Source organism: Sorex fumeus, unplaced genomic scaffold (genome assembly GCF_029834395.1).
Source record: "Sorex fumeus unplaced genomic scaffold, SorFum_2.1 ptg000006l, whole genome shotgun sequence".
NCBI lineage: Eukaryota > Metazoa > Chordata > Mammalia > Eulipotyphla > Soricidae > Sorex > Sorex fumeus.
This window is the reverse complement of record NW_026606063.1, coordinates 27689140-27703807: the sequence shown is the minus strand read 5'-3', so window position 1 is coordinate 27703807 and position 14668 is coordinate 27689140. Positions and strand designations below refer to the sequence as shown.

The window sequence follows — 14668 nt, the reverse complement described above, 5'->3', positions numbered from 1 at the left end:
CATAACAAATGCACAAGCACAGACCAGAAGTCTTTCGTGGTTTGTGTGTCTTTTTGTTGACCAATCCTCCTGCTCCACATTGCCCAAAACCGTCAGAGGAACCGTCCCTGCAGCTCTTTTGAGTTTTGTGCAGAGAGCAAACTTGCCAGTCTCTTGATTGTGATTGTTCTGTATTTTCTGTATATCACACCCTGATTTCTTTTTGATGCCTGCATTCCATAAATTGTATACTCAGAGAACAGTTGCAAGTAATCATCAGCAAGCATGTGCCAGGTAAATGTCGCTTTTTTGGTTTGCTTTGGGGCTGCACCTGGTAGGGCTCAAGGGGACCAAGCTAGGGATCAAAACCAGGCACCCTGCATTCAGAGCATATGGAGCCAGCCCATTGAGTTCCCTTTTCAACCCCGAAGCCTACTTTTTTTTCCCCCCCATGAGGCTTTACCTTGTGTTTCTATTAGGAGAATTTAATACTCAATATTGTGTGTTTAGGCTTTCATTCTCCTTTTTGAATTGTTATGATCTAGAAAATGGGAGGCCACAGAGACATTGCAGGGTGCATGTGACTGACCCCATTTTGATGACCAGCACCTCATATGGTTCCCTGAGCACCCCCAGGGGCACTGCTAAGCACAGGGCCAGGAATGGACCCACCTCTGGGTATGACCCCAGACACCCACCCACCCACCCCCCAAAAAAATAAAACTGAAGGTTTTTCGTTCAAGAAGTGATGATGCTATGAATATTCTAACTCTCTAAGATTAGGTAATGTGCCCCAAGGAAACTGTTAATGGGACATAGGGACCACTTTTCTATTTCCTTCTTGTAAATCTCAAATATGGCTTTGGCAGCTTCTCTTTGTCATTGTGCCATTATGATCTGAGTCATAAATACATAAGTACATACAAATATAGCATAAATTTTAAAATAATACATACACAATACAAAAAATAATACATAATAACACAAAAATAAATACATTAATACAAACCACTGACATTTTCCTTTTGTTCTTAATGTATCTACTCTCTGTATAGAGAATGCTACTGTTCGATTTTTCCATTCCTTCATTATGAAAAAATCTTCAGATTTCTATAAGAGTTGTGGAACTATGCAGCGAACACCTGCATGTGCATTTCAATTTTGATACTTGGAAGATTCTTCTGCAAAGTTGAACCTCTTCAAAACTGCACCAGCTCTCTCTCCATCAGACCTCCTGTCTACTTTCCTCATCTCAGTTAGGTCCACCGCAGTGAGTCCTGCCAGGACAGATGTGGCCGTAGACCTGGCCATCCTCCGCCAGACACCTACTGATGCACAGACTCCCTGCTGCCTGATGTTGAAACTTAGTGCTGTCGAGGTGGGGGAGGATTCGGGCTTAGGGATGTAGTCTGGGTAAATCTAAATGCTGAAACCATATAGCTCTTTGTTCTTTAGACGTATCAAGTATGCTTTCTCAGTGCCTCCCCCCCCACCCCCCCCCACCCCCCCCCCCACACACCCCTCTCCTTCAAGTGTCTTTGACATGTAGGATCTGGTTGAATTGCACGTACTGTGAAGAGAGCAGAGGTCCTAGTGGCAGTCATAACTTTTCTTGTCTGTTTCTTATCTTATCATGCCAAAATTGGGCTTTAGCCAGAACACTCCAGCCAGGTGCTTGCTTCCCCATCTCTCCCCACTAGCTCCTTGGAGTCCCAGCATTAGCACTGGGTATCATTTCTGCCTCAGTGGGAGACTTGGTCTCAGTCATTGCTGGACACATTCAGCCACCTTTTTGGGTTTTTTTTTTTTTTTCGGTTTGTTTTGTTTTGTTTTTTCAATCTGCAGTTACTGCAGTCAGGCACTGCCCAAACCAGAATGAGACAAATACAGTTCTTACCACTTAGGACTCACTGAAACGGGAACAGACAAGTAATTAAGGGAGAGTGTGATGGGAGCATTAATGGATTCAGGCCCCACAGCATCGCCCCACTGCGCGCTGGGAGGATGCATGCCCAGACTGAGGGTTTGGAAGATAGTTCTGACTTAGTAGAAACTCTCCATCTGCAGATTGGAGATCAGCGGCCATTCAGACAGAATGCTTGCCTGTTGGACACGAGCAGAAGAGCTCGGTCCTCTCTACTTAAAAGAATGGGATCTTCTACTTCCTCCCAGAGTACAATAAATTACTTCTCCGCAGGGTGGGCCTTTCATCTATAAATTAGGAATGGCATTGCCTACCTCAGCGTTACGTGGAGAGCTAGGGGATCATTTCTATAAGGCACCCAACAAGTTTTCTTCATAAACAAGATTTGAGTTCATCATCTAGCAACTGTTGATCTTCTAGAATCTGACAATAGTGAACAACAACTTGGTGGTCGATAGTCAAGGACAGTATATCTTCCCCTTTTGTTCATTCAACCCACCCCCTTTCTCTTGTCAGCTGGTCCCCAGTGTTCTTGACCTCAGCTCCAGCTTTGGTCCCTACTCTGCTCTGACTCATACCCCAGTTGATCTCCTCACTCCTGGACCAGACCTTGTACCTGATTCAGTGCGTCTAGGATCAGGCCCAAGAGTTTGCAAGTTTAACAAGCTCCTAAGTGACACTGATGTAAACTGGTTGGCAGAGAATTTATTCTTTGAGAACCACTGGGTTATCCATACTTCTCATAAAGAAAACTGTATGTGTTCCTAACTACATCACATGAGGTATAAACTCTTAAATTATTTAATAAATCTACTAAGCTGTATGGTCTCTCACTTTTATTCTACCCTTCACATAACGAGGCATGGAGATGTAACATGGGCTGCCTGGGTTAGGAAGTGAAGCACAGTAAAGTTAATGGTCCCATCCCTTCAGTTACTTAGGGGAGAAAAAAATCAGCTAGGAAATGTATTAAAGTAAACGTCAACAGAAATACTCTAAAATACTTCAAGCGAGGGGCTGGAGTGATAGCACAGCGGGTGGGACGTTTGCCTTGCACGCGGCCCGACCCGGGTTCGATTCCCAGCATCCCATATGGTCCCTGAGCACGGCCAGGAGTAACTCCTGAGCATGAACCAGGAGTAACCCCTGTGCATCACTGGGTGTGACCCAAAAAGCCAAAAAAAAAAAATACTCCAAGTGAATATTAACAAATTCACTGAGTTTTGTTGAAATTGAAGCTTTACTTATTGGTACATTAGATTTTCGCTTCTCGGCCTTTTGGCTAAGACTTTCTTATAAAGGCATTTAATTCTTATCTTTAATTATTGCTACTTCTAATCAGATTTCACATTTCTAAAATAAGAATTTATCTCCTGAACCAGGCCTTCAGGCTTCCCTGGGCTCGCCCCACTTCTTATTTTTATATCCTCATCAGCACTTCTCCACTTGATCCCTCACTCTCTCGCAGGGTTCTGCTCTTCATTGTCTAAACATTTCCGACTTGCCTCACTTTGCAGTCTCCCACTAACATATGTTGGTGCAGCCAGTAACCCTTACCACAGCCCTGCAGGGTGGGAAGCATCAGGCCTCATCATTATCTCCGTAGATTGAGAAAGGATGAGTGCACTGCTGTAGCTCATTAGTAGTGTTGGCACCAAGATGCAACCCCTCATCTATTCCATTGCAAGTCTATATTTTCAATAATTACGTAACTGTATTTCCATACATACAGCCCTCTCCGCACCAAGGGACCCAGCCCCGGCAGCCGACCTCCATACCCAACCACCACCAAGCTCCAGGCCACTTTCCACACGCTCAGGCTGAGCCTCACATATGAATGAACATATTCCTGTTCACTCATGAGACACTCCCTACCCATTTTCCATAATTACCACACTATATTTGATGGGGTTCAGACAGGAGGTAGCAAATCATAGAGGGAAATATATATATGCCTCTCGGAGAGCCCGGCAAGCTACCGAGAGTATCCCGCTCGCACGGCAGAGCCTGGCAAGCTACCCATGGCGTATTCAGTATGCCAAAAAACAGTAACAATAATGGGTCTCATTCCCCTGACCCTGAAAGAGCCTCCAATTTGGCAGCGTTGGGAAACATGAGTAAGGAGAGCCTGCTAAAATCTCAGGGCTGGGATGAATGGAGACGTTACTGGTGTCCGCTTAAGTAAATTGATGAACAACGGGATGACACTCTAATGACAAATAGAGTCCTCTTAAAAGTTACCTCAAAGTAAAGGAGAGTACATTGGCAATGACATTTGAAAACATTCTTAAGCAGTCACTTAGCGCTTGATTAGCACGGTTTTCAAAACCTAATTGTGTGTTTGTGACTGGACAAGCTATTCATTCCCTTGGAAGATGAGTGAGTTACATATCATGCTACTACCTCAACTGAGAAATTTTAAGCATTCAGAGGTGACTTCCTAACAAATGTTCAATGTAAAATTGTCTGAATATAGACTTTCTGAGAGGTGGACAGAGAAAGTAAATTTTTTATGATGTTCTACTTTTAGACAGCTCAGAAATATGTCTGATAAAAATAAATCTGTGTATAATAATGAAATATCCTCCTAAGATTTCAGATTATAAGGTCGGAGCATAGTACAGTGGATAAGGTCCCCCAAAACAGTAACAATAACGGTCAACAATATTGCTTACCTTGCAAGCAGCCAACCCAGGTTCAATCATCAGCATCCCATATGGTCCCCCAAACCCACCAAGACTAATCCCTAAAGCTCAGAGCCAGTAATAAGCCTCGAGTACTGTCAGATAGGGGGCCCGGAACAACAGCAACACTGGAAAGATTTTAAATTATTAAGTCTCTCACAGCTTTATGTCTTGACAGACCCCAATGGCTAACTCTATATATATATATATATATATATATATATATATATATAATTTATTTATTTTCAAGAATGTAGGAATACTGCTATTTGTTCAGCCATTGATTAAGCTGAGTGAATTGGACATGAACTCCACAGTGGCCAACTCTTAATAAAGACACCCAATGGTAATGAAGGGTGGGATGTTGGAACATTGTATGTGTGAAACCCTACCATTAAGAATAATACTATAAATCATGGTTGTTTAAATTAAAAGGTGGGGAAAAAGACTGGCTAAACAATACAACATAAATAGGTTATTTGAACTACCTGATTATTTGCTCTTTAGGAAATAAGTCGTCTGAATCTTTCATAAGAAAAAACATGGATGGTGCCTGGTGACTGAGAACTTATCTGGATATCACAGGATAGAAGATATGTGGGTTTTGATCGAATATATTATGGATTTCTGAAGGGCCATGAAATGCCCACTTAACCTATGGACTTCCACATTGCCTGGTGCTCTGAGGTCTTAGGTTGTCCTTGCCATCCTGAGGTCTCTTCAGAAGTACAGAATACCTCCAAGAGTCTGAGAATCTGGCAGCATGGACCCACCCCAGCCTCTGTGTGTGTGTGTGTGTGTGTGTGTGTGTGTGTGTGTGTGTGTGTGTGTGTGTTACATGATTCTTCTCCCCAGAAAGAAAGCTTCTTTTTCCCCATTACGATACTGAATGAAATTGAAATCTTAGTTATATGAAGGGGCCAACTTCACTTGATTAGATGTTATAGAAAACCCATATAAGTAAGTGAAGAGGCTGTTTTCATTTGGTCACTGGGCAGTCTACCTTGAAGACACTGAAATAGTTATTTGTAAAACAAGTTTAATTTTGTTAAACAGGTTGCATTCCTCTTTAACAAACATTAAATTTAATGTGATTGCTTTGCTTCAGACTTGCCTCCACATTTTAATTGGTTCATGAAATGTCTGGTCTTAAAAAAAAAAGAAAAAAAGTGATTTTCATAAATTCTGGCATAGGGTGTGATTCTGTTAAAAAAAAAAGGAATGTCCTTTATTCTCCTCTTGAGTACTGCAAAGAGTTCTGATTAGTATGCTTGGCATGAACACTTTTAACAGTATTGTCACATGATTTCACCACTTTGTGCAAAAAAAGATTTTTTTCCCCACTCTCAAAATCAATAGATACATTCTTGGTAGTGCAATTTAGTTTTTTGACAGGTTTATTTTCAGTCTTTCAGAGAAATTCGTATAGGTGAGCAGTATTTCTCCATTTCCTCTCGACTGCATTTACTTCTAGCATGTGTAAGGCTGAGTTTGCTCTAAATTTTCAGTGTGTCTATGCTGCCCCTTTGAGGAAATGTGGCTCGGTACCCCATCACCAACTGAATGAGCTTCGCCCTAGTTGTCCCAGGGGCATGAATGCCTCATGAACTCCCTGAGGAAAGAGAGGCCATTCCTTCTATTTTGTGGTCTGCTTGTTCAGGCTTAGGCACTATTGTCAGCCCAGTGATGGAGTGTCTAAGCACATTATTGACTACTCAGATACTGAGTGGTGTTCTTAAAAGGGGTTTCCCATGTTGACTACAGAGATTGAAAGAAGTCCATGCATCAGGCAGTCTGTGCGGTGGATTGGAAGAATAAAAGACTTTGTATTGTTAAGGTGGTAGTACTCTTCAAAGTGAAAGACAAATTCAGTAAAATCCCCATCCAAATCTCAGCTGCCTTCTTGCAGAAATCAAGCTGTTTTAAACTTCCTATGAAAATGCAAAAGGACCCGAATCGCCAAAACCATCTTGAAAAAGAAGAACAAAGTTGGAAGACTCACACTTCCTGATTTCAAAACTTAACCACAAAGCAGTAATAATCAGAGAGTGGTACTGGCCTAAGGCTATACTTATCAATCAATGGAATAAAGTTGAGAATCCAGAAATAAACTATTATATTTTGGCCAGTTGACTTAAGGGCTGGAGCGATAGCATAGCGGTAGGGCATTTGCCTTGCATGCAGCCAACATGGCCGACCCAAGTTCGATTCCTCTGCCCCTCGATTCCTCTGCCCCTCTCGGAGAGCCCGGCAAGCTACCGAGAGTATCTCTCCCGCACAGCAGAGCCTGGCAAGCTACCCGTGATGTATTCGATATGCCAAGCACAGTAACAACAAAGTCTCCAATGGAGACGTTACTAGGCCCGCTCGAGCAAATTGATGAACAACAGGAGGACAGTGACAGTGACAGTGACTTGACTTATACCAAGTGTGCCAGGACGATCCAAAGAGGAAAGCTTAATCTTCAATAAATGGTGTTGGGACAACTCAATAGCCAGAGCAAAAGAATGAATTTGAATCCCCTACCTTTCCTGCCATAGTAAAAAAATTGAAATAAAAATTAACCCAAAATAAATCAAACTTCACTTAGGGTCTACTCATAAGTACTAAAACTAAGAACTCTACGATGAAATGACCTTGGATTAGGAAGCATTTTCATTTTTATGCTATCTAAAATTTAAAGCGAAAAACAAAAACCATGTTAGAAAGTAGAACTTATTCAAGATATTTTCTGCTTAAAAAATATTTAAAACCGTCAAGTATCTTAATTTTTCAGATGAATTCTAAATTTGGGCTCTAGACTGTCTGTTCCTTTTTCCAGTTGGCCTACTTTTGTCTTAGCTGCACAATTTGTCCTTAATTCCCTGGAAGATGTCACAGCCACCGCCTTCCTCTATACGTTTGTCAGCCATCCCCTCTGCTTGGAGTACCCTCCCCCCCCCTTCTCTGCCAGTTCTTACTTTCAGCTTCAAAACTCACTTTTTGGGGAACCAAAGCATTAAGTACAGTTGGTACTTGCCTAGCATGTGGACCCAGGTTCAATCCCCAACACTGCATATGGTATTCCAGGTCCTGCTGGGCATGATCGGGCATAAGTGCAGAGCCGGGAGTAAGCCCTGAGCACTGCTGAGTATGGCCTAAACATCCCCCACCCGCTCCCCTCCCAAAAAAACTATAATTCAGTACCTATACCTATTACATACCAGATATTCCCACATGTGATCATGTGTGTCTCCCCACTTTCCTTTCCTCCTAGGATATTGTTTTCCTAATTTCTGGGGAGGAAACTGGGACAGTGTACTAACTTGTCTAAAGAAAAAGAACATTTTGGACTATGTTTTCTTTTCCTTTTTTTGTTTTTTTGTTTTTTTGTTTTTTGTTTGAAAGCCCTGCTTATTCTAATACCTCAGACTACTCTGTTGCCCTATGGGTGCTTTTGCAACAGGAGCTTCTTGACATTATCAAAAATTTATAGTGACTCTTAATGAAGTCAAACCTTATATCCTCCTAATGCTTGATTCTCATGGCCATTTTGGAAATATTTTTAGTTATTTCCTTCTTCAGCCTCTTCAGTGGTGTCTGGATTTTTATACAAGTTTATATTCCCCTTTAGAAGTGATGAGAAGGGGAAATTACTCTTATGATGTATTTTAAGGGCATAGGTTTCCTTTGTGTGCAACTTTTCTCTTTTTTAAAAAAAAAAATCTGATCTGGGAGCTGGAGCTATAGCACAGCAGGTAGGATGTTTGTGCTATACATGGCCAACCCGGGTTTGATTCCCAGCATCCCCCGAGCACCGCCAGGAGTAATTCCGGAGTGCAGAGCCAGGAGTAACCCCTGAGCACCACCGGGTGTGATCCAAAAAGCAAAAAAAATAAAAAATAAAACCTGATCTGTACAGGAATAAAAGCCATCTCTTAACTATTTCCAGGATTCACAGCTTCGCCAGAGTACAGCATATAGCCTACATCAGCCTCAGGGAAACAAGGAACATGGAACTGAGCGAAATGGGAACCTCTATAAGAAAAGTGACGGGTACGTGAGTTGGGGGTGCTAGAGTATATGTGGATATCTGTTATTTCCTGTGTCAAAATTTCTAATCTCCCCCCTCCTCCCCCATTTATCTGTAAGGATCCGAAAAGTGTGGCAGAAAAGGAAATGCTCGGTTAAAAACGGCTTTTTGACCATTTCCCATGGTACCGTAAGTACTCTAATTCCTGAGCCCTGCTGTCCTGGGGGAGAGAGTGGGACTCAGAGCTTGTGTGCTGTGGCTGGTATAAAGGGTGCATTCGAAAGGGTTTCCTTGTTGAGGAGAGCAGGCTGGGGTATCTTCTTGATCTGGTTCACCTGCAATCTTTTTATGCTTTTTCTATCCGGAAAGAGCCTTTCTGTCTTTATCTCACAGAGTCACAGATTCTTGGTGAGAGGAGGTGTGTAGAAGCAGTGACTTCCAGAAATAGATAGATAAGCAGAGAAACCCAGCAAACCATGCCCCAGTTATTTCTGCCTCTGGAAATCAACTATCTAATTTGGGAAGATTTTTCTGCTTTTCCATTAAGAGGGAAATACGTGAATGGTTCAGATTCTAGGAAGCAAAGCCAAGAGGAGAGAGAGAGAGATTTTAGTCATCTGCTTATAGATTTCCAAGTCACTGCAACCTAAAGCGAGTCTATCCTTTTTCTGCCACTTGTGTATGAAGCCGGGTTGGGAGAAGTATGACCTTTGTGTTGAGCCTGTTACAAGTCGACCTGAATAAAAGGTCTTACTGGTCTAGGTTTTGTAGAGTCAGTTGCAAACTCAGCCCTTTACACTGTTGTACTGTTCCCAGGAGAGCCATGTTATCCACTCAGCTGGTGTGTGGCAGCATCTGGTGAAAGCCGTGCCACCCAGAGGTGTCTCATGGCTGAGTTGGTTGCTGTTTTGTTGCTAATGGCTTGTGTTTCTCTCCTCCAGCAAGAAGGACAGGGCTGGGTGCTTATCGTAGGCTCAGCCCCTTGGTAGTAGATGGGGTGGCTATAATCCTGAGTCTGCATCTTGCCCTTCTCTGTCTCTGTCAGTCTACTAGTCGCTTGGGTAAAGACAGTGCTGGCCAGGAGCATAGATAGGTTTACCAGACCTGCTAGATTTCCTTGCCCTGAGGAGGTTCTGGAGAAACAGTCTTTGTCAGTACTTCTGAGTATGGAAATAACATAAGGGGACAAGGGTTGGAACCCCGTGAAGGAAGGCCCAGAGCACAGAGTGACTCTGCCTGAAAAGGGAGAAATGCAGAGTTGGCAAATATCACTTACCTGCTGTAGGGGTTTCTGGGAATACTTGGCCTTGTTTATGAGCACCTCGTTGTGTGGCTCTCGATGTTTTTTCTTTTCATCTAGAGATATCTAAATGTGTGCCTAGATGTGAGTACTATCAGGTGAGGGAAGCGAGAGTATTTAATCTATTTGATGACCATTCCTCTTAAAAAATAAGACTGTTAGACCACTGGAGGGGTTGGGGGTGGGAAGGAGGTGGTTGAAGCAATAGTACACTGGGTAGGACGCTTGCTTTGCACACGGCCAACTTGATAGGGTCCCCAACATACCGTATGGTTCCCTGAACCCCACCAGGAGTGATCCCTGAGCCAGGAGTAAGCCCTGAGCACTGCTGGGTGTGGCCTCAAGAAAGCCATTGTGGTGTTGTGTCCCCTGATGGCTCACTTCCCTAAATATCTGTGGAAAACTTTCAGATCACTTTGCATACTGTTGTCTGTTTTGAATTCAGGCTTACCACCTCTTTACAGGGCATTTCATAAAACATGACTGAGTTTCAGTTCATGCCGGCTTACAGGCTTGAGTCATTTGGTGTGTTTCCTTCATTAAAGTGTTCCACAAGCCCCATGGCCTCAGGCTGCACCAGAGCGGTTCTTCCTCCATGGCAGAGAAGAAAATGAGCCTAGTAATCTTTTGATGACAGGATCAACTTGGGTTCAGGGCACTTCCATTGTTGCGCTTTTCCTGAAAGGCGTGGAGACTTAGTTGTGTGGTTTTTATTATTTATTTATTTTTTGGTGGTGGTTGTTTTTAAGGTTGCTGAGTTGTTCCAGTTTTTGGCAGAATGCATAGTGATAACAAACTTCACTAACATGTTGACAGCTCAGCTCTTCACACAACTTGCATATTCAATGAGTGCTTTGTGTGTGTGGGGGGGGGGGGGGGGGTGCTGGAAGGGGAGGGCAGATTCCCTGCTCTCCCGATTCTTCATCCCGTATGTAACCGCTTGACCCTGAGCATCTGGAACAGCCACTGACTCTCCTCCAGCCCAGCCACTTGGCAGGTGGGCGCTGCCCTCATCCTCTCTAGGAAAAGAATCAGGTTCAGGGCCTGGAGAACAGAAATCTCCCCTCCCCCCTTCCTCCTCAATCCCTCTCCCCCCCCTCCCCTCTCTCTCTCATTCTCCCTCTCCTCTTTCTTCTCCCCCCCTCCTCTCTCCCAACCAGGTGGTGTGATTTCATCTCTGCAAGGAAGATCAAAGCTGTTTTCAACCTGGTTTTGTTTCTCTGTGCCCCTCGGAGTAGCTTGGCTATTTAGCCAGCATCTTCTGGCAGGAAAACCGGGAGGGTTCTTCAAAGACCAGACCAAGTAGATGGGATGCTAAGAGCAGTCTCTGGCCCTTGGCTAGGAACCTGATCTTTAAGCTGGAGAGGCATACGGTGCATGTGCACTGTTAGGAAGAGCAGTTTCTTCCCAGGAAGCTGGCAGCCCTGGCAGTATGAAAGTGTGGTGTCTACTCTTACAGCCGGTTGAATTCAGAGAAAGCCCACGTCGGTGCTACCCCGCTTAGCCAAGGCTGATTGTGCTTTTTGGCACGGCAAAGGAAGTGATCCTTGGGACAAAATAACTCTAATTGGGTATCGTCTTTGCCAAATTCCTAGCAGTGCCCACTGCCAAGGACTCTGTTGAGCTGGAAGCAATGTCCACTAGTTTTTATACAACCTAAAATATTTAGGTGCTCTCTCATCCTGCAAAAAGAAAAACACAGACTTCCTTTTGAAGGCCTAATACATTGAGGGGACAGATAGAAGGCTTAATAAATGGAGCTGGGAGCTGATAGAATTAAAGCATCTTCTCCCTGAAATTGTCTTTATCCACTGTCCTTTGCTTTCTTGGACTAATTATAACAGTTTTTGAAGTGATAATAAAATCACCCTTAGACATGTCTTAGACTAGAGTGTGTTGTGATTTGTTACTGTGTGTAGGGGTGGGGTGGGGGATATTTATGCAAATGGGTGGATTTTTGGTGACTGGATTAAGTGACAGATTGTTAAGTGACAGATTAAGCATTGAGGTTTACAAAGCTATTGTCAGCACCTTAGCTAGTACAAAAAAATTATTTCTCCATCCTTTTTGTGCTGTACCATCCATCCCCTGGGTGTGTTTACACACAGAGTTCTGTCACCAGAAGCTGGGCGGGTGTCCAGTTCCCCGGCGCAGCACCACTGCATTCAGCTGGACTTCAGGGCTGGACGCCTCTGAGCTTTTCAATCCCGGCGATTCTTTTAATGTCCAGAGCGAATGTAGAGTAGCCCGTGATTTCATGTAAAAGATCAAGTGAACACGCTCAGAGAGGTGTCCGTGTGGCGTGCCTTGGCCCCCTGAGCCCCTGTGAGGGCGGGTTTGTAGGCTACCTAGTTTCCCTGCCCCCAAGCTCTGGCTGTTACCCTCTGAAATTCAGGGACCCACTCTGAGGGGCTGCCCTCATCCTCCCCGTGTGCACTGTGTCCCGACAGCCCGCCTCTGCCAACGGGAGGGCAGTCCGAGCGAGCTGGGCTGGAATGAGGAGAGATGCTCTGTGCTCTTCTCTTCCGGCCCCATCCGTCCTCAACTGTTGTTCATTTTCAAACAGGCGAACCGCCCTCCCGCAAAGCTCAACCTTTTAACCTGCCAAGTGAAGACCAACCCGGAGGAGAAGAAGTGTTTCGACCTCATTTCTCGTAAGTTTCCCAGGCAACACCCTGGCCCTAGAGAAACTGGTTTGAGTGCTCATCCTTGGGTCGGGGTAGCCGCCTCCTGTCAGGAAGCGCCTCATGAAGAGCTGGTTTCCCCCAGCAAGCCACGTTTCTCTTCCTGTCTCAGAGTTGGGGGCTGACTTGCGCCCTGCGCCCTCGGACCCTGGCTGTCCCCTCTATAAGCTGGGAGATCATGGGAGATCAGCCCGTGCCTCACCGCCCTTCTGGGACTGTAACACAGGGGCTTCTGTTGTCAGCCTTCCCGGCTGGGCCCTATTAGCTAAGATGATGCATCCTCAGCCTGGCCTTTGTTTCTGAGCTTCACCATCCCACCCCTGCTGGTTCCTCAGGCCCCTGAGCTTTCCTCCTTTGTGGCATTCACTAAAGGGTCCCTGCAGAGCCCGCTATTGTGGCAAGGGTTCCCTCACCATCCCCTAAGAGGGGAAGGGGGGGAGTTGTGAAAAAAAATCATAGAGAAGAAATAAGACAGGCCCTTTGTCCTTGGCAGCGCTGAGGGCTGGCAGACTTGTAGCTTGTGGAGGGGAGGGCAAGGGGGCCGTCTCCCCCTTTTAGTGTCCACAGCGAATGCAGAGTAGCTCATGGTTTCATGTAAAAGATCAAGTGAACACGCTCACAGAAGTGTCTCTGTGGCGCGGCTTGGCCCCCTCAGCAGGCGTGAGGGGTTTAAGCACCAGCAGCCTTTCTCTTCCGTAGGAACAAACTCTAGATGCAGAACATGGAGAATATGGGGCTTGTCTTTTTGCCCCTGGACTCCCGAGCATGAGATGCTTCTTAAGATGCCCGTTGGATGCTGTTGGCGGGTCAGGAGTGGTTCCGAGCAACCGGGTCTCTGGCGGCAGGAGCACCGCGCCCAGGCAGCTCTGCTGGGCTAGCTGGCGAAGCGAAATCTCCTTCCCTGCCCCCTTAAAACAACAACAACAACAAAAAAGCTATCCTTTAAGTTTGTTTTTGGATCTATCACAGACAGGCAGAGTTCGGTCTCGCAGCCCGCTCCTGCCTTGTAGCATCCTAGTGCCATTATCCCATTGTATGTGGTCCAGGTTCAAGTCCGTCTGAGCGGCTCTCAGAACCAGGGCGCTCACTGCCGGGGAACGTCAGCCCCGGTGGTGGGAGACGCGCTGGAACACAGTATGCCTGAAACTCCGCTGTGGAGAACTCTGTTAGTCACGGTGTATTCATTTTAAAATAATTTTCTTTTATAATAACCAACAGGAAATGAGCATTGAGGCAGTGCTGTTGAGTCTTGTTCAGATTTCTCAGGCTTCCCACAAATGTCCTCAGTCTGTCCCAGGGCTCTCCCGCTGAGCCCACCTTGTGGTGATATTTTCTCTCCTATAGACTCAGTATTTCCAGAGTCTTTCCTGATCTTGACACTATTCTTTTTTTTTTTTCTTTAAAAAAAAAAAAGCAAAAAAAAATAAAAAACACTGATACACTCTGGGTTTAAAATGTCCCTCAACTTAAGTCCTCTGTTGCTTTTTCTCCGTGGGACTTAGTTCTGGCAGGAACGGCACAGGAGAGAGGCTGTGCTCTGTGTAGTACCTGCACACCTCTTCCTGTCTCCCACGTACCCCTGCCCCTCACCCTTCCCTTCTCCCACGCCTCCTTCTGCTCACCTGAACCTCCCTTCCCCTCTCCTACACCCCTCTTGCCCTCACCCCCAGACTCCTTTCCTTCTCTGTCAACCCCTCTCCCTCCCCCCCCTCCTCTCCCGCACCCCCACACCCCTTCCCCTCTCCGCAGTACTCCTTCTCCTTGCCTGCGCAATCCTGTCCTCTCCCCCAACCCTGCCCCTCTCCTCTGCACCCCGTACTCTCCCGCGCCTGCCCTGTGTCTGTGTCTTCAAGGGTTCCTCTTGCTGTCCCCTGTGTATTAGAACACTCCATCACATGCTACTAGTAGAATTGTTCAGGGTCATCTTTTTCCAAGACTAGAACATTTCTAGGATACTCAGTTTAGAAAAGGCTTTTAAGAGATCTTAGTCATTCCCCTGAGAAGCTAACTCTACAGCAAATTTTGCAAATACAGCCTTGGGGGTGGGAGAGAGTGTGCAGGGGTGAAGGCATCCATGCCTTGTAC

General features: G+C 45.3%; 1 protein-coding gene across 4 annotated transcripts in view; it reads left to right on the top strand.

The window, feature by feature from the left end:
- ASAP2 (ArfGAP with SH3 domain, ankyrin repeat and PH domain 2) overlaps window positions 1-14668 on the top strand; it is a 187503-nt gene that overhangs the window by 127689 nt on the left and 45146 nt on the right. For all 4 annotated transcript variants that reach the window (XM_056123012.1, XM_056123002.1, XM_056122995.1 and 1 more), the window contains exons 10-12: window positions 8519-8622; window positions 8719-8788; window positions 12466-12553. In XM_056123012.1, coding sequence (XP_055978987.1) covers window positions 8519-8622; window positions 8719-8788; window positions 12466-12553 — 262 coding nt within the window. The remainder of the gene's footprint in view (window positions 1-8518; window positions 8623-8718; window positions 8789-12465; window positions 12554-14668) is intronic.